The sequence below is a fragment of the Ictidomys tridecemlineatus genome, chromosome 10 (assembly GCF_052094955.1).
Source record: "Ictidomys tridecemlineatus isolate mIctTri1 chromosome 10, mIctTri1.hap1, whole genome shotgun sequence".
Lineage (NCBI taxonomy): Eukaryota > Metazoa > Chordata > Mammalia > Rodentia > Sciuridae > Ictidomys > Ictidomys tridecemlineatus.
In genome coordinates this window covers 70,527,978-70,548,993 of record NC_135486.1, presented here as the reverse complement: position 1 = coordinate 70,548,993, position 21,016 = coordinate 70,527,978, and the positions used below count along the sequence as shown (strand labels likewise).

At 35.3% G+C, this 21,016-nt stretch overlaps 1 protein-coding gene across 3 annotated transcripts; it reads left to right on the top strand.

Moving 5' to 3' along the window:
• The first annotated feature begins 304 nt into the window (after positions 1–304).
• LOC101978171 (aldo-keto reductase family 1 member C1) lies at positions 305–20,310 on the top strand. 3 transcript variants are annotated; one of them, XM_005320318.5, is made up of 9 exons: positions 305–466; positions 2,143–2,310; positions 3,236–3,352; positions 4,032–4,109; positions 4,545–4,667; positions 7,214–7,320; positions 7,836–8,001; positions 16,958–17,043; positions 18,796–20,310. In XM_005320318.5, exons 1-9 carry the CDS (start codon positions 383–385, stop codon positions 18,836–18,838), a joined length of 972 nt encoding a protein of 323 aa, XP_005320375.1. In that variant the 5' UTR covers positions 305–382; the 3' UTR covers positions 18,839–20,310. The 3 variants fall into 3 exon arrangements, with proteins under 3 accessions (XP_005320375.1, XP_077879278.1, XP_013211860.1); XM_078023152.1 differs by lacking the exon at positions 4,545–4,667 and having other exon boundaries at positions 306–466; XM_013356406.4 differs by lacking the exon at positions 16,958–17,043 and having other exon boundaries at positions 306–466.
• Positions 20,311–21,016: the final 706 nt, after the last annotated feature.

Below are 21,016 nucleotides of genomic sequence, written 5' to 3'. Positions count from 1 at the left end.
AGGTGACTTCATCATATCAAAGACAAAGAAATTGGTAGCTTGTAATTTTTGCTTATTTAATGCATGGCTAATAATCATCACCAAATGTCTTATAATAATTTGCAATAACGTGGGAACTCTGATTACAAAAATTTCTTTTTCAAGAAATTAATGATTTTATTATCACTATTTGATAATTTAATAAGAACCCACTTTTATAAAAAGTAAACTGTCTCTAATGCTGTTTTATTTCTGTGGAATACTGCTTTAAACTTGCTCCTCCTCCATGTCACTTCACCCATAAACTTTGAACAGGAAGATGCAACATATCCTGTTTGTGGTTCATATAACCTGTGAAGGCAGAAGACAGAACAGTGTGTGCTTAGCCAGCGGAGTGACAGCTATGGATCACAAACATCAGTGTGTGGCACTAAATGATGGACATTTCATTCCTGTACTAGGATTTGGTACCACTGTACCTGATAAGGTAACAGTAGTGTCTTGGGCTGCAGGGTTTGTGAAAAAAAAGAAAAGTTTTAAGATGAGTGAATGTTGGCTTGAATTTTCAAGTTTGTATTCCTGTGTGATTTAGGGGGAAATTACCTGGTCATCAGTTCTCCAGGCTAGAGCTAATCCACATTCCAGAGAGGAGGATATCATACTTTACTCTTCATTGTGGTATGATCCTGTGAACACCTACTGATTATTCTAGGCTTTTCATATCAGTAATAAAGCTGTTTTGCTTTCTTATCATCTCTGTTTATTGGAGCAGGACTTTCAAAAATTTTTCCATTGCATAACAACTTGGCTAACTGGAACAAAAACCCTAATTTATGACTGATCTTGGCTTTCCACATATCTTCCTCACTATGCTTCAACATTTCTAGCTTTTGATTTTATATGAGAGTCATGCAACTCTTCCTTTCAGTTGAACATTTAAGGGGCATTGTAGAGAGACAGGGAGAGAGGGAAGGGGCGGGGGAAAGATACAGTTGGTAGAACAGTTGGAACCCATGTGGTATTTTCCAAATAAGTTTATTGTCTTATGTGGATTTTGTTCATGGCACCCAAAACAATTATAATAGCAATATTAAATATCACTGACCAAAGATTACTATTATACACATAATTAGCATGAAAAGTTTGAGATATTTGTGAGAATTTTCAAGACGCAGAATAGAGTTTGAAATATTGTGAGATTTGTAACAATGCAACATTTTAAAATGGTGCCAATAGACTTGCTCCACCCAAGGTTGCCACAACCTTCATTTTATCAAAAAAAAAAAAAGCAATGTTTGGGATATGACACTTAAGTGGGACACAATAAAATGAGGTATGTCAGTATCCATATTGTACAAATCTTTATTCCTAGTATGTAGACCTGTTCTTTAGTGAGAATGGCTCTTTAGAAAAAAGATAACACAAGAGACTGTTATAAATAGAAGTGTTTACTTTAAAATTGGTACTAGTCTAGCAACTGGTAACTTGGGTTTCTTACCATTTTCTAACTGATGATGAAGATGATTCTATCTTAACTACTTATACAAGTATTAGGGTTTATGTCTCTGTTTTTCTTGGGAAACTGGAAGCTTTGTCTGTGCTAATAGAAAGTGTCTGTGAAACCAGCTATTATAGAAAAATGAGGAATTTAGTCTCTGAACAGTTTTTCTTGAAGATGATTTCCCATTCTTTCTCAAAAGTGAATGCTACAGGAACTTATTGTGTTGGGTGCCAATTTACTGGGGGAGAAGTCATTGAATTTTGTACCAAATTTCTTCTATATTTTATCCCATGACTTTGTTTTTGAAATTATTTTATTTTGTAACTTAACTATATAAATAGTAGCATTAACTAAAATAGTAGCATTAACTATATGCTGAATGTGAATCCTTTTAACAAATCACTGAGCCTGGACATATTCTTTGGAAGCTCAAATGCCAAAGAATATCAACTAATGATTGCTCAGGACTGAAAGTGTTCTTGGGATGCCCAAACTTTCTTTCTACTGGGAAAGATCCAGGTAAATTGAGATTTTTTTTAACCACATATACATAATTATCCCATAACATAAGGAGAAATTGATTCACATGAAGTCCACTGTTTCTATTTGAAATTCTTCTCATTGCATGGGTCTTCAAATACTTCTTTGGATTGTTCTTCCAGGTTCCTAAGAGTGAGGTAATAAAGGCCACCAAATTAGCAATAGAAGCTGGGTTCCGCCATATTGATTCTGCTTATGTATACCAAGTAGAAGAGGAGGTTGGACTGGCCATTAGAAGCAAGATTGAAGATGGCACTGTGAAGAGAGAAGACATATTCTACACTTCAAAGGTATTCTGTATGTTCTGTATATATGGGCATACTTATTTAATGCCATTGTGTGAAGATAACAATATATGATTGGATCAGGAGCTTTTTGGTAAGTTATTGCTTATTAGTACAACTTTTATTTACATGTTCTTGTATTAAAACTAGGAAAGAAAACAGATAAAGATGGTGTCTTTCACATCATTAGAGGGCCCAAATTTATGACTATAATGTAAAGTTGTTTTACTTTTATGAATATCAGATCAAAGCAGTGTGATTCATCATGGACTACATAATCAGATAGAATTATGACCAGATAATGGCTTTTCTTATCTTCTGGGTGACTTTCTAAAATCTGTTATTCTGAATCTCAACTTTTACTTTGTTAATCAGAGATAGCAATATAAGAGAGATTTTTAGTTATCAAAAGACATATCTATATTGTATTCTACTGTGTTCTGCACATGTTAACCTGTTCTAAACAGTTTCCTCAACTCTATAAATAAAAAGGATACAAATTCTTCCCCATCTTGTAGAATAGCTAAGATATTTAGAATGTTTGTTTACTATTTTGTAACTCAATCAAACATAATTTAGATAATGGGCATTGTTATTTGAGAAAGAACTTTATCTCTTGGATCACTTCATTCCACTATCAGTAGGTATATGGACAATAGCCAAATAGTAAGGTTTATATGTTCAAGACAGATGAAAAGAAACAAAGGAAAGAAGACAGTTATATTTCCCTGATGGTCATCAGTTTCCAACCAGCAGAAAAATGTCTCTGCATTAGGTAAAACAAAACTCATGCATTTGTCAACAAATATGCCATAAAGAATTGCTAAAAGGAAAACTGTAAACCCGCTGGTATTGATGTCTAGATGAGAAAACTTTGTCAACAAAACTGGCTAGAGTATTAATTCCAAATTTCATTCTTTAACCTCTGCAGCTTTGGTCCACTTTTCATAAGCCAGATTTAGTCCGACCATCCTTGGAACAGTCACTGAAAAAACTTCAGCTGGACTATGTTGACCTCTTTCTCATCCATTTCCCTCTACCTTTGCAGGTAAGGGGTTTGGGTGTAACTTGTTTCCTTTCCACCTTCCCTTATCCCTGCATTCCAACACATTGGCTTCATTTTCATCTCATCATTTTTTATTGGTAAAAAATAATGCCTTGGGGCAGTTTAAGACTCATTGACGGTAACATTTGAGAGTTACTTTGGCTTTCTGAAACCCATATTAATCTCAAAAAAAAAACCCCATCAAGATACTGACCCTGCTTGGTTCATATGCATGCTTCTGGACCATCATATGTCCAGGGGCATAAGGATTTCTGATCCTTCCACCTGGGTCATGAACACAAGCCATTTATCACTGGATATCGAGGCTATGTAATTATTTATGGCCTTTCCCAATGAGGGAGAAGTGTTTTCCAGAGGAAAGTATAGGGGGTGAAAAAAATTAACAGAAGTTCTATGAAACCCCCACCAGGACCTGGGAAAATAGTACTTATTATACACATGAAAGATCTAAAGGATTAAGGGAAAACCTGTCTCCAAAGGACATTCCTTACCACTTCAAATGCAAAATATTTTACAAATACAAGGATCTAGAATATAGCTCCACCTACTTTATGAAAACTTAATGTCCCATGCACACACCCCCACCAAAAGTACCTGGCAGCGTAGTTAATTGTTGCAACACAATTTGGTGAAATCTCTAAAATGATGGCTTCTATTCCAGTCTGGGATGTCATTATTACCCAAAGATGAACAAGGAAAAGCAATATCTGAAGCAGTGAATCTCTGTGACACATGGGAGGTGAGTACTTGGAGGAGAGAGTGCGGAGGAGCAAATTGGTAGAGGAAGAGTCAGGTCTGACCTGCACCTCTGACAATGGGATCTACACCGCTGGACTTCCACATCCACGGCCTTCATGAGGGCTGTTCTGATGCAGTGGTTGGGAGGAAAGCATTACTGGAGAGTAATAGGGAGAAATGGGGAAGGAGTGAGAGAGTGGGGATAGGCATCTCTTTCTGTCCATAGTCAGTAATCTCTCCATTTTCTAAGGAGGACACAGGGATTCTCTCTTGTGTCATTATGTTTTTCTCCCATTTTCTTGGCAAAGTTTCCTCATCTAGACATCAATACCAGTGGCTTTGTTGGTATTTCTTCACAGTTTTCCTCTTAGCAATTCTTTCTGGCATATTTGTTGACACCTTCAAGAGCTATTCTTCATGACACCTTCCTCCCCAGGCCATGGAGAAGTGTAAGGATGCAGGGTTGACAAAGTCCATTGGGGTGTCTAATTTTAACTGCCAGCATCTGGAGATGATCCTGAACAAACCAGGGCTCAAATACAAGCCTGTCTGCAACCAGGTGAGCACCCTCTGGCTTCTCTCCTTCTGTTCTTCCTGTGCTACTGCCGGGCTTCCACTGGCAAACCTGTCCTGTGTGTGGTACCTTTGTGGACTAGAAGATACTGCAGACAGAGCCTCTGTCTGTATGGGCTTACAGAATACTTAGTTATGACTCTCCTTGACAATACCTTAGAGAAACGCTGGGAACATCTTGGAAGAAGTTGTGTTTATGAAGTCAAGAGAGGTAAAGGTGAAGGGAGGTAGAAGTTATTCAGACTTGGAGTGGTGGTCTTAGCCTGAGCTATGAAGGATGATCAACAACAGTGTAGACAGAAGGGCTGTGGAGAGCACCACGTATAGAAAGAAATGGCATGAAAACATGGAGTGGGGCAGTACCAAGGACACCGGAAATAAAGGCAGAGCAATGAAAAAGGTTCTTTCCTAGGGGGTTCAGATGTGTAATTTACATCATTTGGCTTAGAAGGAGCGGTTGTGGGGATACTAATAGTGGATGAAATCAACCCTGAGGGATTTTGAGCAGAACATAGACCTGACCCTGTGCCTGACCACATTTAGTTTCTCCTTCTTTCTTTCTGACATCAAATCAGCTATTTAAGCACATCTATTCTGTTCCTGGTTCTGTGCTCTAAGTTATTGTTTTTAACAAATTCCAGCCATGGAGTATGGGTCTTTGATTGAAAAATATAGCTTAAAAAATTCATGAATTTGGTATATAATGATATGAACCTTGTGATCTCCAGATGTAAATGCTAAAAGCTAATGTGATTTTAATACTAACCTCACCCTCATTTTTGACAATGCCCACTCTCAAGCCTTTAGAACATTTGAAAGGATGACACAGAACATCTGTATTCAACTATATCCCAAGTTGTTGAGGTTTGCCACATTGTCACGTGTAGGTAGCTGATGAGGTTACAGCTGTACACACGCATGGAATATTTCGCTGAATGTCTTGATAATACGTCCTATGCACAAGTGTTCACTCCTACAGACCTCAAAAGACATCTGCTAGGAATAAAGATCCTCTCTGCCATAGTCACTGTTGCATTATTAGATCTATGGAAATTATCAATTATTCCCTGATACCATATAATATCTGGACCACCTTCACATTTCCCATGGCTTCCCCAAAATTTCTTTTATACTTTTTAAACCAGGATACCATTGTGGTTCACACGTAATGTTTGTCAAGCTCTTTTCTGTTGTTCAAGCTCTTTTTAACCTAGAATTACCACCAATTCTTTTTCCCCAGGATATCTGGACAGGATTGGACAAATATTTCAGATTTGTTAGATTATATTCTCATAATGATAGTTTGTTTCTCTATTCCAAGTTTTATAAATTAGAAGTTAGGTCCAAATGCTTTATTACACTGGTGTTAACCATTTCCGGCAAGAAAATGTCACCATCATGTTCAGCCCAGGAGGAAGCATGTAATGACAGATCGCCCCACTGTGGGTGATGCTAATTGTGATTTCTTGGCTCAATTAGTGGTAGCCAGATTTCCTTTTTGATAAATGTGTGTTTTCCCCCTTGAATTAGTAAAGACCTGTTGAATGAAAATTGTCAACAGAGGAAATCGTGTTCCATGACAGATATGACACACTAATTGAATATCTATTGATAATTTCTGTCTAAATTCATTTGTTATATAGGGGTTTGTGAACAATTATTTTCATTTTTAACTATTCTTTGTACTTGACACTTTTTATGCAAAATTTCAACATATCAAATCAGGATAAACTGCAGGGCTGGGGTTGTGGCTCAATGGTAGAGCGCTTGCCTAGCATGTGTGAGGCACTGGGTTTGATTCCCAGCATCACATATAAATACATGAATAAAATAAAGGTCCATAAACATGTGAAAAAATAAAAAAATTAGAATTTTTTAAAAATGTTTTTTTAAAGATAAGCTGCAACTTTTTCCTTTAAAATAGTGGAATCCTTAATAGCTTGCCTTTAATTATTTACATTGTGTAGAGTTACTGTAACAATAAGCATCAGTAGGGGCAAGTATTTTTGTTCTCTCACTCTCTATTACTATGGGCATTAACACCTTTATTTACAATATGTGTTAGAAATGATCCTTTTTTGTTCATTATTGCTTTGGAGCAGAAATCTATTCAGCTATCACTAGAGAGATCCCTACCCATGGTACTTTGTCTTTCAGACTTGCCCTCATGAATCTTTGACAAAATTTTTGTTTTTGGCATGATTTGGTGTTCAAGGTTGGAAGAATTCTTTCCCCAATCCAGATCTGGAATTATGCATGTCTCCTTGTAGTTGAAAAGGGTATTAAGCATCCAAGATCTGGTGCACAAAGTTGTTTCTTCTTAGGAATGCCTCAAAAAGAAAAAAAAAATCAGGGTATAGAAGTACTGAATTAATATTTTAAAAGCACATTGTTACTTGATGTTAATTTTTTCACCTCAAATTTTATATTATAGTTTTTTTAAAAAATCAGTTTCTGTTACTTTGACATTTTGTTTTCATATTTACATTAGCATTTAATAGAATCTTATACTTTCTGTTTTGTCCACCACAGGTAGAATGTCATCCTTTTCTCAACCAGAGAAAACTGCTGGACTTCTGCAAATCAAATGACATTGTTTTGGTTGCTTATGGTGCTTTGGGAAGTCCCCGAGACAGATGGTAATAAGGACAAGAAGCTCACTTAAAACATCATCAGTGATGAAATATTTCTATTATTATATTTCTATTATAATGTTTTCTTCCTTCTTTTCTCTTTTTCTTTCTACCTCTCTCCCTTTCTTTCTGTACTGAGGATTGAACTCAAGGACTCTCTACCTCTGAGCTACATCCCATGCCCTTTTATAAAATGTTATTGAGATGGGGTCTTGTTAAATTGCTGAGGCTGACCTTAAATCTTGCAGCGCTCCTTCTTCAGTCTTCCAAGTTGCTGGGATCACATGTGCATGCTGCCATGTTCAGTTTGTTTTGTAGGGTTACCCATGGAAGGGCTCAAGGAGAGGGGAGAACTTGCGTTTGTGAGTTGATCCCCTATGACACTGATGCTGCCAGTCCAGGGATTATATTTGAGGATCCCTGGTCTAGAGTAGTCTAAACAGAGCTTGGTCTATTTTGGAGCCTCCTAACAAAGTAAATACTCAGACTCAGGACTCCGGTATCTCTGCCTTTTCTTCCAGGACTGACCAGAACACCCCTGTTCTTTTGGATGATCCAGTTCTTGGTGCCTTGGCAAAAAAGCACAACCGAACTCCAGCCTTGATTGCCCTCCGCTATCAGCTGCAGCGTGGGGTTGTGGTCCTGGTCAAGAGTTTCAATGAGAAGAGGATCAAAGAGAACATGCAGGTGTTGAGGGGCTCTGGGGTTCAGGGTTCCTATGCAGTATCCTTTGCATGTGTGCTTTTAAACTCTCAACATATTTATGATGAGCTAGCTTCTCTGTTTTTGTTGATGCATGTGTGATATATTTCCACCATTTTCTTCATCCTGCCATGGCAACAGGAAGACAACATGACTGGAGATTATTAGGATTGGACAGAATATGGAGGCTCGGGTTTTAATATTAAGTCGGCAGTGTTCTGTGCAATCCTGTGCAAATTACATTTTTTTAAATGAATTTGCTGAATTGGGTGATTTTAAATCTAATTTTTATGATTTTATTTATATTTCCTTGATTAGTCATAGTTTAATATTCATAAATTTATTCACTTTTAATTTTCTCTTTAATCAAGTGCTCATTGGTCTTTATCCACTGAAATATGTTATCTTTTTATTTTCAAGAGATCACTATTATACTATTAACTATACCTGCATAGCAACCTTCTGCAACATGGAAGTTAAAAATATTCATTTTGCTCATGGGAAACAATTACACTTGGCTCCCCTGAATATTTCTTCTGCTTTGGACTGGGCTCTCTCATATATTCGCAGTCTCAATATATATTCTCTGATGCATGTGCAGGACAGGGAAGTTCCTCTAGTTCAGGATGATTTTTTTAAATAGGCCAAATAACTTTAACCAAATATTTGTATTTGAAAGTACAGTTTTAGGGTTGTCACTAATTTTTGACCAATTTAATTTCACATCAATTAAATTTCACCAATTTAATCTCAGATCAGTGAGAGAAAGGCACTCTGGGATAATAAAAAGGTATATTTTCTGGGGTGAATCTTAATTTTGACTTTTGAACTTCATCATTGATGAAGATTCTCTGCTTATATAAAATTTCTTTTTAGTATACTTCAGTGTATGAATTTAGAATAGGATATACAAACAGTCCATAGCAGCTTTCATTTTTATTTTTGGTGGCACTGGAGGTTGATTCCAGGGGTGCTTTACTACTGAGCTACATCCCTGGCCCTGTTTCTTTTCTTTTTTTTTATTGATTGTTCAAAACATTACAGAGCTCATGATATATAATCTTTCATACATTTGACTCAATTGGGTTTTGAACTCCCATTTCTACCCCAAATACAGATTGCAGAATCACATCTGTTACATACTCCCATTTTTACATAAGGGCATATTAGTGACTATTGTATTTTGCTACCTTTCCTATCCCTTACTATCCCCCCTTTCCTCCCCTCCCATCTTCCCTCTCTACCTCCTCTGCTGTTGTTCAATTCTCTCCCTTTTTCCCCCTCCCCCTTGCCCCTCATAACCTCTTATAATTTTGTGTATCATCGAAGGTCTCCTACCATTTCCATATGCTTTCCCTTCTCTCTCCCTTTCTCTCCCCTGATTCGTCTTTGTTTACTGTTAGTCTTTTCCTCATGCTCTTCCTTCCTGTTCTGTTCTTGGTTGCTCTCTTTATATCAAAGAAGACATTTGACATTTGTTTTTTAGGGCTTGGCTAGCTTCACTTAGCATAATCTGCTCTAATGCCATCCATTTCCCTGCAAATTCTATGATTTTGTCATTTCTTAGTGCTGCATAATACTCCATTGTATATAGATGCCACATTTTTTTTATCCATTCATCTATTGAAGGGCATCTAGGTTGGTTCCACAGTCTAGCTATTGTAAATTGTGCCGCTATAATCATTGATGTGGCCGTATCCCTATAGTGTGCTCTTTTAAGGTCCTCAGGTCTGAGAAGGGCGATAGCTGGGTCAAATGGTGGATCCATTCCCAGCTTTCCCAGGAATCTCCATACTGCTTTACAAATTGGCCTCACCATTTTGCAGTCCCACCAGCAGTGTACAAGTGTACCCTTTTCCCCACATTCTCGCCAACACTTATTGTTGTTTGACTTCATAATGGCTGCCAATCTTACTGGAGTGAAATGGTATCTTAGGGTAGTTTTGATTTGCATTTCTCTGATTGCTAGAGGTGGTGAGCATTTTTTCATGTACTTGTTGATTGATTGTATGTCCTCCTCTGAGAAATGTCTGTTCAGGTCCTTGGCCCATTTGTTGATTGGATTATTTGTTATCTTATTGTTTAATTTTTTGAGTTCTTTGTACATTCTGGATATTAGGGCTCTATCTGAGGTGTGAGGGGTAAAAATTTGTTCCCAGGATGTAGGCTCTCTATTTACCTCTTTTATTGTTTCTCTTGCTGAGAAAAAACTATGTCAGCAACAAAACCTCTGAAATGGAAATAAGGAAAACCACTCCATTCACAATATCCTCAAAGAAAATAAGATACTTGGGAATCAACCTAACAAAAGAGGTGAAAGATTTATACAATGAAAACTACAGAACTCTAAAGAAAGAGATAGAAGAAGATCTCAGAAGATGGAAAAATGTCCCCTGTTCATGGATAGGCAGAACTAACATCATCAAAATGGCGATATTACCCAAAGTTCTCTACAGGTTTAATGCAATGCCAATCAAAATCCCAATGGCATTTCTTGTAGAAATAGATAAAGCAATCATGAAATTCATATGGAAAAACAAAAGACCCAGAATAGCAAAAGCAATTTTAGCAGGAAGTGTGAATCTGGAGGTATAGGGATACCAGAGTTCAAACTGTACTACAAAGCAATAGTAACAAAAACAGCATGGCACTGGTACCAAAACAGGCGGGTGGACCAATGGTACAGAATAGAGGACACAAGAGACTAATCCACAAAATTACAACTATCTTATATTTGATAAAGGGACTAAAAACATGCAATGGAGGAAGGATAGCATCTTCAACAAATGGTGCTGGGAAAATTGGAAATCCATATGCAACAAAATGAAATTGAATCCCTTTCTCTCACCAGCCACAAAAGTTAACTCAAAATGGATCAAGGAGCTAGATATCAAATCAGAGACACTGCGTCTGATAGAAGAAAAAGTTGGCTACGATCTATATATTGTGGGGTCAGGCTCCAAATTCCTTAATAGGACGTCCATAGCCCAAGAGTTAACAACAAGAATAAACAAATGGGACTTACTTAAACTAAAAAGTTTTTTCTCAGGATGATTTTTTTTAAGCTTGGAATTATGTCATTTTCATGTAAATGACTGGAGCTGGAGAACTTTATACTAAATTAAATAAGTTTGACTCAGGGGTTCAGTGTTTTCTTTCATGAGAATGATAGAAGTAGATAAAGCATATAATATAGATAATAGGGAATTACCTTTAACTTTTGCTTAAAATTTATTCAACATCATCAGCTGATATGGTAGAAATATTATAGTATAATGCAGAAAGTTAATCTCTGAAAGGCTATGAATTTATCATAAATCAAGATTACTAAATATCCTCGTTTTCTTTTTTACCCAGGAATTTTTTTATTATAGCTTCATGGTGATAAATAGTAGTTGGGTTCATCCTCACATATGCATACATGCATAGAAATGGATTTCAGTTCATGATCTCCCCCTTTTCCCTCCCATCTCCCATTTCCTATACTCTAATAGATTTCCTTTCCCCTATCTATTAATTTGTTTTTGTTGGTTCTTTATGGAATCTTATTATTCCCTACCCCTTTTCTTTATTTTACTCTAGCTTCTGCACATAAGAGAAAGCATTCAACCTTTGAGTTTCTGAGTTTGGCTAATTTCACTTAGCATGATATCCTCCATTTCCATTCAATTACCAGCAAACACAATTCTTAAAAATTTGCTCTAATTAGTTATACAGGATGGTAGAATGCACTTTGACACATCATATGTAAATGGAGTATACCTTCTCATTCTTCTGATGGTACATGATGTACAGTTTACAGTGGTCATGTAATTATATATGCACATAGGGTAATAATGTCTGATTTCATTTTACTGTCCTTTCTTACCCCATGCCCCTCCCCTCTCTTCACTCTCCTCTGTCTAATCCAAAGTATGTGTATTCTTCCCTAGCCACCCTGTCCTGCTTACTGTGAATAAGCATCTGTATACCAAAGAAAACATTTGGTTTTTGGTTCTTTGTGATTGGCTTATTTTGCTTAGCATGATATTCTTCAGCTCCATTCATTTCCTGGATAATGTCATAATTTCATCTTCTTTATTGGCAAATAATATTTTATTGTGCATATGTACCACATTTTCTTTATCCATTCATCTGTTGAAGGGCATCTAGGTTGGTTCCATAGGTAGGCTATTGTGAGTTGAGCTGCTATAAAAATTGATGTGGATTTGTCACTGTAGTAAGCAGATTTTAAGTCCTTTGGGTATAAATTGAGGAGTGGGATAAGTGGGTTACATGTTTTGTTTTGTAAAATGTTAAATGCTTCCAAGTTTTCTGAGGAATCTCCATGCTGCTTTGCATAATGGTTACACTAATTTCCAGTCACACCAGCAATGTATGAGTGTACCTTTCCCCCCAAATCTTCACCAATGATTATCGGTAGTTGTATTCTTAATGATTGCCATTCTGACTGGAGTGATATGAAATTTTAGAGTAGTTCTAATTTGCAGAGATATTGAACATTTTTTCTTAGATTGTTGGTCAATTGTATTTCTTCTGTGAAGTGTCTGGTCAACTCCTTAGCCCATTTATTGATTGGGTTATTTGTTTTAAATTTTATTGTTAGTTTTTTGAGTTCTGTATATATCCTGGAGTTTAATGCTCTGTCTGAGGTGCATGTGGTAAACATTTTTCTCCAATTCTGTAGGTTCTCTCTTCACAATTATTGAATGTTTCTATTGCTGGGAAGAAGCTTTTTAGTCTGAGTCCATCTCATTTATAGATTCTTGATTTGACTTCTTGAGCTTCAGAAGTCTAGTTAAGGAATTTGGTTCCTAAGCTGACATGGTAAAGATTTAGGCTTACTTTTCCTTCTGTTAGATATAGGATTTCTGTTCTAGTGCTTAAGTCCTTGATCCACTTTGAGTTGAGTTTCATGCATGGTGAGAGATAGAGGTTTAATTTCATTTTGCTACATATGGATTCCAGTTTTCCCAGCACCATTTGTTGAAGAGTATCCTTTTCTCTATTGTATGTTTTTGGCATCTTTGTCTTGTATGAGATAACTGTATTTATGTGGATTTGTTTCTGTGTCCTCTATTCTGTAAAATTGGTCAACATGTCTGTTTTGATGCCAATATCATGCTGATTTTGTTTCTACAGCTCTGAAGTATAGTTTAAGATCTGGTATTGTGATGCCTCCTTACTTCACTTTTCTTGGTAAGGATTGCTTTGGCTATTCTGGGTCTCTTATTTTCCCAAATGAATTTCATGATTGCTTTTTCTATTTCTATGAGGAATATCATTGGGATTTTGATTGGAATTGCATTAAATCTGTGTAACACTTTTGATAGTATGGTCATTTTGACAATATTAATTCTGCCTATCCAAGAACAAGGGAGTTCTTTTAATCTTCTAAGGTCTTCTTTAATTTCTTTCTTAATATTCTGTAGTTTTTAAAATTTCTTTCTTAATATTCTGTAGTTTTCATTGCAGAGGTCTTTCATTAAATTGACTCCCAAGTATTTTATTATTTTTTTTATACTATTGTAAATGGGATAGCTTTCCTCATTTCCTTTTCAGAGGATTCATCACTGATGTACAGAAATGCATTTGATTTATGAGTGTTGATTTTATATCCTGATACTTTGCTGAATTCATTTGTTAGTTCTAGAAGTTTTTTTTTTTAAAGAGAGAGTGAGAGAGGAGAGAGAGGATTTTTAATATTTATTTTTATTTATTATTTTTTTAAAGACAGTTTGAGCTATGATTCATACTTTTTTTTAAGAGAGAGAGAGAATTTTAATATTTATTTTTTAGTTTTTTCAGCAGACACAACATCTTTGTATGTGGTGCTGAGGATCGAACCCAGGCAGCACGCATGCCAGGCGAGCGCGCTACCGCTTGAGCCACATCCCCAACCCTAGTTCTAGAAGTTTACCTGTGGATTTTTTAGATTCTCTAAGTATAGAATTATGTCATAAGCAAATAGTGATAATTTGAGTTATTCCTTTCCTATTCATATCCCTTTAATTTCTTTAATCTCTGTAATTGCTCTGGCTAGAGTTTCAAGGATGTTGAATAGAAGTGGTGAAAGAGAGCATCCCTGTTTTGTTCTAGTTTTTAGAGGGAATGCTTTCAATTTCTCTCCATTTAGAATGATATTGGCTTTGGGCTTAGCATAGATAGCTTTTACAATATTGAGCTATGTTCCTATTATCTCTAGTTTTTTTAGTGTTTTGAACATAAAAGTGTGCTGTATTTTGTCAAATGCTTTATGCATCTATTGAGAGATCATGTGATTCTTATCTTTCAGTCTATTGATGTGATGAATTACATTTATTGATGTCTGTATATTGAACCAGCCCTGCATCCTTGGGATGAACCCCACTTGTTTGTGGTCCACTATATTTTTAATATGTTTTTGTATTTGATTTGCCAGAACTTTATTGAGAAGTTTTGCATCTAAGTTCAACAGGGATTTTGGTCTGAAGTTTTCTTTCCTTTATGTGACTTTGTCCAGTTTTGCTTTCACAGTGATAGTAGATTCATAGAATGAATTTGGAAGGTTTCCCTCTTTTACTATTTCATGGAATAATTTGAGGAGTATTGGTATTAGTTCTTTGAAAATCTTGCAGAATGTGGTTGTGAATCAGTCTGTTCCTGGGCTTTTCTTGGTTGGTAGGCTTTTGATTGTATACTCTACTTCATTGCTTGAATTGATCTCTTTAAATTGTGTATATCATCCTGATTCAGTTTGGGTAGGTCATAAGACTCTAGAAATTTGTTGATGTCTTCAAGATTTTCTATTTTATTGGAGTATAAGTTTTCCAAATAATTTTTTATTATCTTCTTTATTCCAGTAGTGTCAGTGTGATATTTCCTTTCTTATTATGAATTTAGTAATTTGAGTTTTTTCTTTCTTTTCATTAACATGGCTAATGGTTTATCAATTTTATTAATTTTTTCAAAGAACCAACTTTGTTTTTCCAATTTTTTGAATTGTTTATTTTGTTTTAATTTCAGTTCTGGTTTTAAATATTGCCTCTATTCTGATGCTTTTGGTGTTGATTTGTTCTTATTTTTTCATAGGGCTTTGAGATGTAATATTAGCTCATTCATTAATTGATTTTCTGTTCTTTTAATGAATGAGTTCAATGCAATGAACTTTACTCTTAGCACTACCTTTGTAGTGTCCCAGAGGTTTTGATATGTTGTAATGGTGTTCTCATTTACCTCTAAGTTTTTTTTTTATTTCATCTGCTATCCATTCATCATTTAATAGCATATTTTTTTTAGTCTCCTGGTGTTGAAGTAGCTTTTGTTTTTTAGTTTATCATTGAATTGTAATTTAATTCCATTATGATCTAATAAAATGCAGGGTAGTGTCTCTATTGTTTTGTATTTGCTAAGAATTGCTTTGTGGCATAATATATGGTTTACTGCAGAGAAGGATACATGTGCTGATGAAAAAAGTGTACTCACTTTTGATGGATGAAATATTGTCTGTTAAGTCTAAATTATTGATTGAATTTTTAGTTCTATATCTTTTACTTAGTTTTTGTTTGGAAGACCTATTAGGTGGTCAGAGAAGAAAGTTAAAGTCACTCAATATTATTGTGCTGTGATCTATTTGATTCTTCAAATTGTGAAGAGTTTGTTTGATGTATGTAGATGTTCCATTGTTTGGGCCATAGATATTTACGGTTATTATGTCTTGTTGACGTATAGTTCCCTTCAGCAGTATGAAATGTCTTTCTTTGTCACTTCTGATGAATTTTGGCTTGAAGTCCACTTATCTGATTTGAGGATGGAAACTCATTTTGTTTTTGTGATTCACATGAGTGATATGGTTTTTCCCATCCTTCAGTCTATGAATGTTTTTCCTAGGAGGTGAGTCTCTTGCAGACAGTGTATTGTTGGGTCTTTATTTTTTAATCCAATCTTCCAGTCTATGTCTTTATAACAGAAAACCAATGATTTTGATTTTTTTCTAATAAGTTTTCCTTCTACTTTTGAAAATTTTCCCAGTGTACAGGAAAGTTCAAAGAATAATCTAATGAACATCTCTTACCTATATTTTTGACATCTCCTTCTGTGTATCCCATTTTAACCTTTTCCTATAGATCTTCAGAGCCATTAGTTTCAACATACTAGCAATTATTTATTTATTTATTTATTTGTCTCTCTCTATCTTTCTTTCTTAATGAGGATTGAACCCAGGGTCACTTAGCCACTGAGCCACATCTCCATTTTTTTCTTATATTTTAATTTGTGACAGGGTCTGACTAGGATGCTTAGAGCCTTGCTAAGTTACTGAGGCTGACATTGAACTTGCAATCCTCCTGAATCCCTGGGGTTACAGGTGTTTGCCACTATGCCTGGCAGAGATCATCTTTTTTTTTCTATTTTGTCTCAATCTAACACTAATTTAGACAATGAGATAATTTTCAATCTAGCTTTGATACTATTTGATGATGATAACATCATTTGTTTTGGACAATTTAAGAGTTCAATTATAGGAAAAATCTTTTTATTCTGATTATTAGTAGGATTTAGAAATCCAGCTGTATCCACAAATCTTACTAAATCATATTGTTCAGAACTTAATTTAATCTTCTTTTAAGATATTTCATCTGTATTATAAAGTGATTTCAATGTATTAAATAAAGACTTGGATTTCTCTTTTTCACATGGTGTTCTTTAACAGCTGAAGTGTTTTTATTGATATCTTTAATAGCTTTTTGTAACTTCTCATTAATTGTATTTATTTATTTAGCTGTGTTCATGATCAGACCCAGAACACTGTGCATCACAGGCAAGTGCTTGCCTAGCAAACAACCTCACCAGACCTTCTCATCTGTTCTAAAAATTGCCTCTGCACCATTCAGTTGGATTAATTTCTATTTCTCAGATTGACAATATGCAATATAACAATAATGAAAATCTACTTCTGTGATAGGTTTTTGAATTTCAATTGACTCCAGAAGACATGAAAATCTTAGATAACCTCAATAGGAATGTTCGATACTACCCTGTTGTGGATGTGTAAGTAACTTTCATAAATGTAGTGCCTCATTTTATTTCTGGGGATGAATAAAACACCATTGTTGAAAATTACCTCAATACATGGAGAATAGAGGCCAGTTTGAGTCAGGGATGAGACAAGAGCTTTTATGAATTCTTGTCTCAGATTCTTATCAGAGCTCTGTTCTGTGAGTGGAACCAGGGTCAGCATGGACTTCCACACATGCACCTGGGCACTTCTCATTACATGGAATGATTCAGATAAACCAATATTGTTGCTGAATATACACCTGTAAGTAGGTCTCTCTATCCTATGACTTTGTAGTGGATATACACTTTGGTTATCACCAATATAGTGTTATTAAGTATTTTTAAAACCAGTTTTCTATCATCTTCTCCCATATTTCTTAATTTCTTATCAGGTTAAAAGCATCTCTATCAACCCTGTGTTCCCAGTTAGAAAGTCTCATATCCTCCATATAAAATTGTTCATCAATCTTTCATTTAATGACTGATAGTTTCAAGAACTTCTCTTTCTCTCCATTGCATATTTGCTCAGAACCCAGAAACTGCTTTTGTCTACAGAATAGCTGTCACCAGTGGATAAATAGAAACAGTGGACTTTGATATTCTGAAATACAGAAATCTCAATGCAGAGGATAAAGAAGTGTTAACAGAATAGAGACTGAAACTGAAGGACAGCATGGGGTGAAACCTCCTTAGTAAAGGGAATATTTAGCTAACAAATGATCTTTATCCTTCCTTCATGATCTGAGGTTACAAAATCTGATAAAGAAAATATATTATGAAGGTGAGCAGGAGAATAGATTCCTCTTTCCTGTGAGAATTTAATTCATATTAGAAACATATGATACTGTATGAAAGAGATTAGCATAATATAAAATTGATATGATACTGTATGAAAGAGATTAGCATAATATAAAATTGTATGTACTTCAAAATTGGTAGATGTGTCATTACTAATATTTTTATTAATACAGAGAAAGATGATGAGTTATGAGTTATGAATTATGAGTTATGATGAGTTATAATATAAAGTTATTTTCCTATGTAGAGATCAGAGATTGAGGAAGTGGCAAGTAATGAATAATAATTGCTGCTTAAGTATTATAATAAATAATGATTTTTATATTTTACCTTATTTGTAAAGTCTACAAATCTCCAAATTATATGGTAAACCCTTAGGATTTGGACATCTATGTTATAAATGAAATTCTTTCCATTTCTGAATTTAATAGAACATGCTGAGTGTGAAGGGCAATAAGTAAATAATTAATGAATTAGCACAATGGAAGTGAAGTTGCTGGCAGTAATTTACACAGCCTGAAATAATGTTCTCATGTTGACCAATGTCTGCAATTGACCTTGTTCAACAAGAAAGAGTCATTTTTCTTTGAGAAAATTGATAACAGGAAGTTTCATTTAGAACTGGAAATAAGATGGGATGAGAAACTACATTCCTGTTCTGACAAATGTGAATGGGGATAAAAATATGTTCAGATTTTTGCCTTGGTATATTGTCTGTATTAAATTCCAGGTGAGAAAATAGAATTTGAATAATTTAATTATGATTTCCAGAAAATCATTAATATAATGTCATGCTCATGAAATTAAGAAAGGCATAGCTTACAACCTTGCTCTAAGGAAACAAAATTATCAAACATGACCTAATGGATGCTTTTGGAAATCTCTTTACCATTCTAGAAATGGAGTCACTGAGCTGATATTATGCACATTTTTTTCTCATTGTAGATTTTATGGACATCCCAATTATCCACATTTTGATGAATGCTGACATGGAGGCCTTTGTCATCACTTTGACTTTAACCCCTGCTAATCAATAGTGATGTGGGAGACATCTCTGGTGGATTGGACACATCGTTTCTAATCTATGCTGTTTGTCAAACTCACGTTCACTGGAACTCTGCTCACAGATCAGGAAGAAAAGGGGTTAAATTTTTGTTGCCTTTAAAAAATAATGTAAAGTTATTTTCCTATTTAATACTAAAACCTCACCCAGCAGCAAACCTAGGTGAAATGTGGAGAGAAAGGGGTGGGGGAGGGAGAAGGAAATCCGAGCAATGCACATTTAATTAATGACTTAGCATAATTTGAATATGTAAACTTATATGGGGGTGAAAGAATGGGAAGAGGAAATAATAGACACCAATGATGGAACTCTTGAAACTAAAGTCTGAATAGAGGCATGGGAAAGAAAGGAAAGAGTCACAGAATTACTTAGTGTGCAATGTGTTTTAAGTAGTTGTTTTAATCAGCATTTTCACTGTTCAAACCAAAAGACCAGACAAGAATAATTTTAAGGAGGAAGAGTTTATTTGGGGGGTTCATGGTTTCAGGGGTCTGCATCCACAGACAGCTGGCTCTATTCCTTGGGAGTAAAGGTGAGGCAAAACATCATGGTGGAAAACTGCAGTAGAGGAAAGTGGCTCAGATCATCATACTAGGAAGTAAAGAGAGGGAGTGAGACAGAGAAAATATATACCCCAAAGGCATGACCTAATGACCCAACTCATCCAGCCACACCCACCTGCCTGCAGTTACCATCAGTTAATACCTATCAGGGGATTAATGCACTGATTAGGTTAAGGTGCTCACAATCCCATCATTTCACCTCTAAGCTTTCTTGCATTGTTCACACATCAGCTTTTGGGGGATACCACATATCTAAACCATAATCGTAGTAAAAATGAGAGTGGTCACCAGAAGTGTGTCCTAGGCATGAGTACAATCCTATGGGGGTTGAGAGGGACAACAGCCTTGAAAGAACATATTTTTATAGATGTAGTTTTCTCCTTCCTTTCTGAGATGAAAGTTTATAGATTCAAGTATCTGGGGCCTATTGATATAATTATTTCTATCAGGATGATTAGGAAACTCAGGCCTGGCTGTCTCAGAATAATCACATAGCTAGTATGATACACTAAATCACGGTCCCTAATTATCCCATGCCCAAATACCTGGAACCTGAGGATATGTTACCTCTTAGTATGTTATTCTTCTGTGACTGCACAATTACCCCTGGATTATTTATCCATAAAAAACATCTGAAATACAAAAGATGTACGGTAAAGTTTTGTAGGAAGAATGAAAGAATGAGTGACACAATCAACTAATAGAAATGCTCTAATTTGCTTTAATGATTAGGAAATTAAACAAATTAAAAAGGTGAATATTTTTAGAACAAGCAAAGTATACTGGAATCATTGAATAAGTAATTATATTAATAAAAGAAAGACATACAATCTATATGGTGATGATGACTTTATGTTTATAAATAAATAAAACATACATAACAACCCATAGGTTTGCTTAGAGAAGTCATCAGAGAAAATGCACAACTGTTTTTTATTTTCTAAACTTTGGAATTTGTGAGGATTATTTTCATTTAACAAAAAAACAAACATCCTTATTGTGAAACATTTGTTTTATTTTAATATGAGAAAAAGCAAGGAAAATAACCAGAAATCATAGACCCTGCTTCCAAACCACCTCTACCAAATTCAGAAATCCTTGCCATCCTGCCTAGAAGGAGGAAACTCTGGTAGCAATGTCAATATCTCAAGGTCAATATTCTGCAGAATATGAAAAATAAAAATAGGTGATAAATAGCACTGAATGAGGAGAATGGGTATTAATTACATCATACTCTGAACCCATAAAAGAGAGGGTTTATGGGATGATCCTCTTGGGATGTATTAAGATCTCTGAATTTATACCCAAGTCCCTACTCTTAGCCCAGCATACATAACACCCAAGCTCCCTCTTTATGCACAGACTGCACCTTAATGCCCAGTTCCCACATCATGTGGATATAAACTCCAAGGTGAGGCAGAGTTTGATGCAGACTGAATGTTCTAAGGGGAATGAGAAGTGTCACCAAAATTCTGTGGAGCCTTAGGCACAGCTCTTATCCTTAGTTCATATGCCTAGTGTCAATGAGGATGGTGTGGCT

What these genes read in the sequence shown, in the direction of transcription:
- LOC101978171 (XM_005320318.5), top strand. Translation starts at nt 383, where the DNA reads ATGGATCACAAACATCAGTGTGTGGCACTAAATGATGGACATTTCATT. An exon ending in GTACCACTGTACCTGATAAG is followed by an intron (nt 467 to 2,142) that starts GTAACAGTAGTG and finishes TTGTTCTTCCAG; the next exon opens with GTTCCTAAGAGTGAGGTAAT. An exon ending in GGAAGTCCCCGAGACAGATG is followed by an intron (nt 7,321 to 7,835) that starts GTAATAAGGACA and finishes CTTTTCTTCCAG; the next exon opens with GACTGACCAGAACACCCCTG.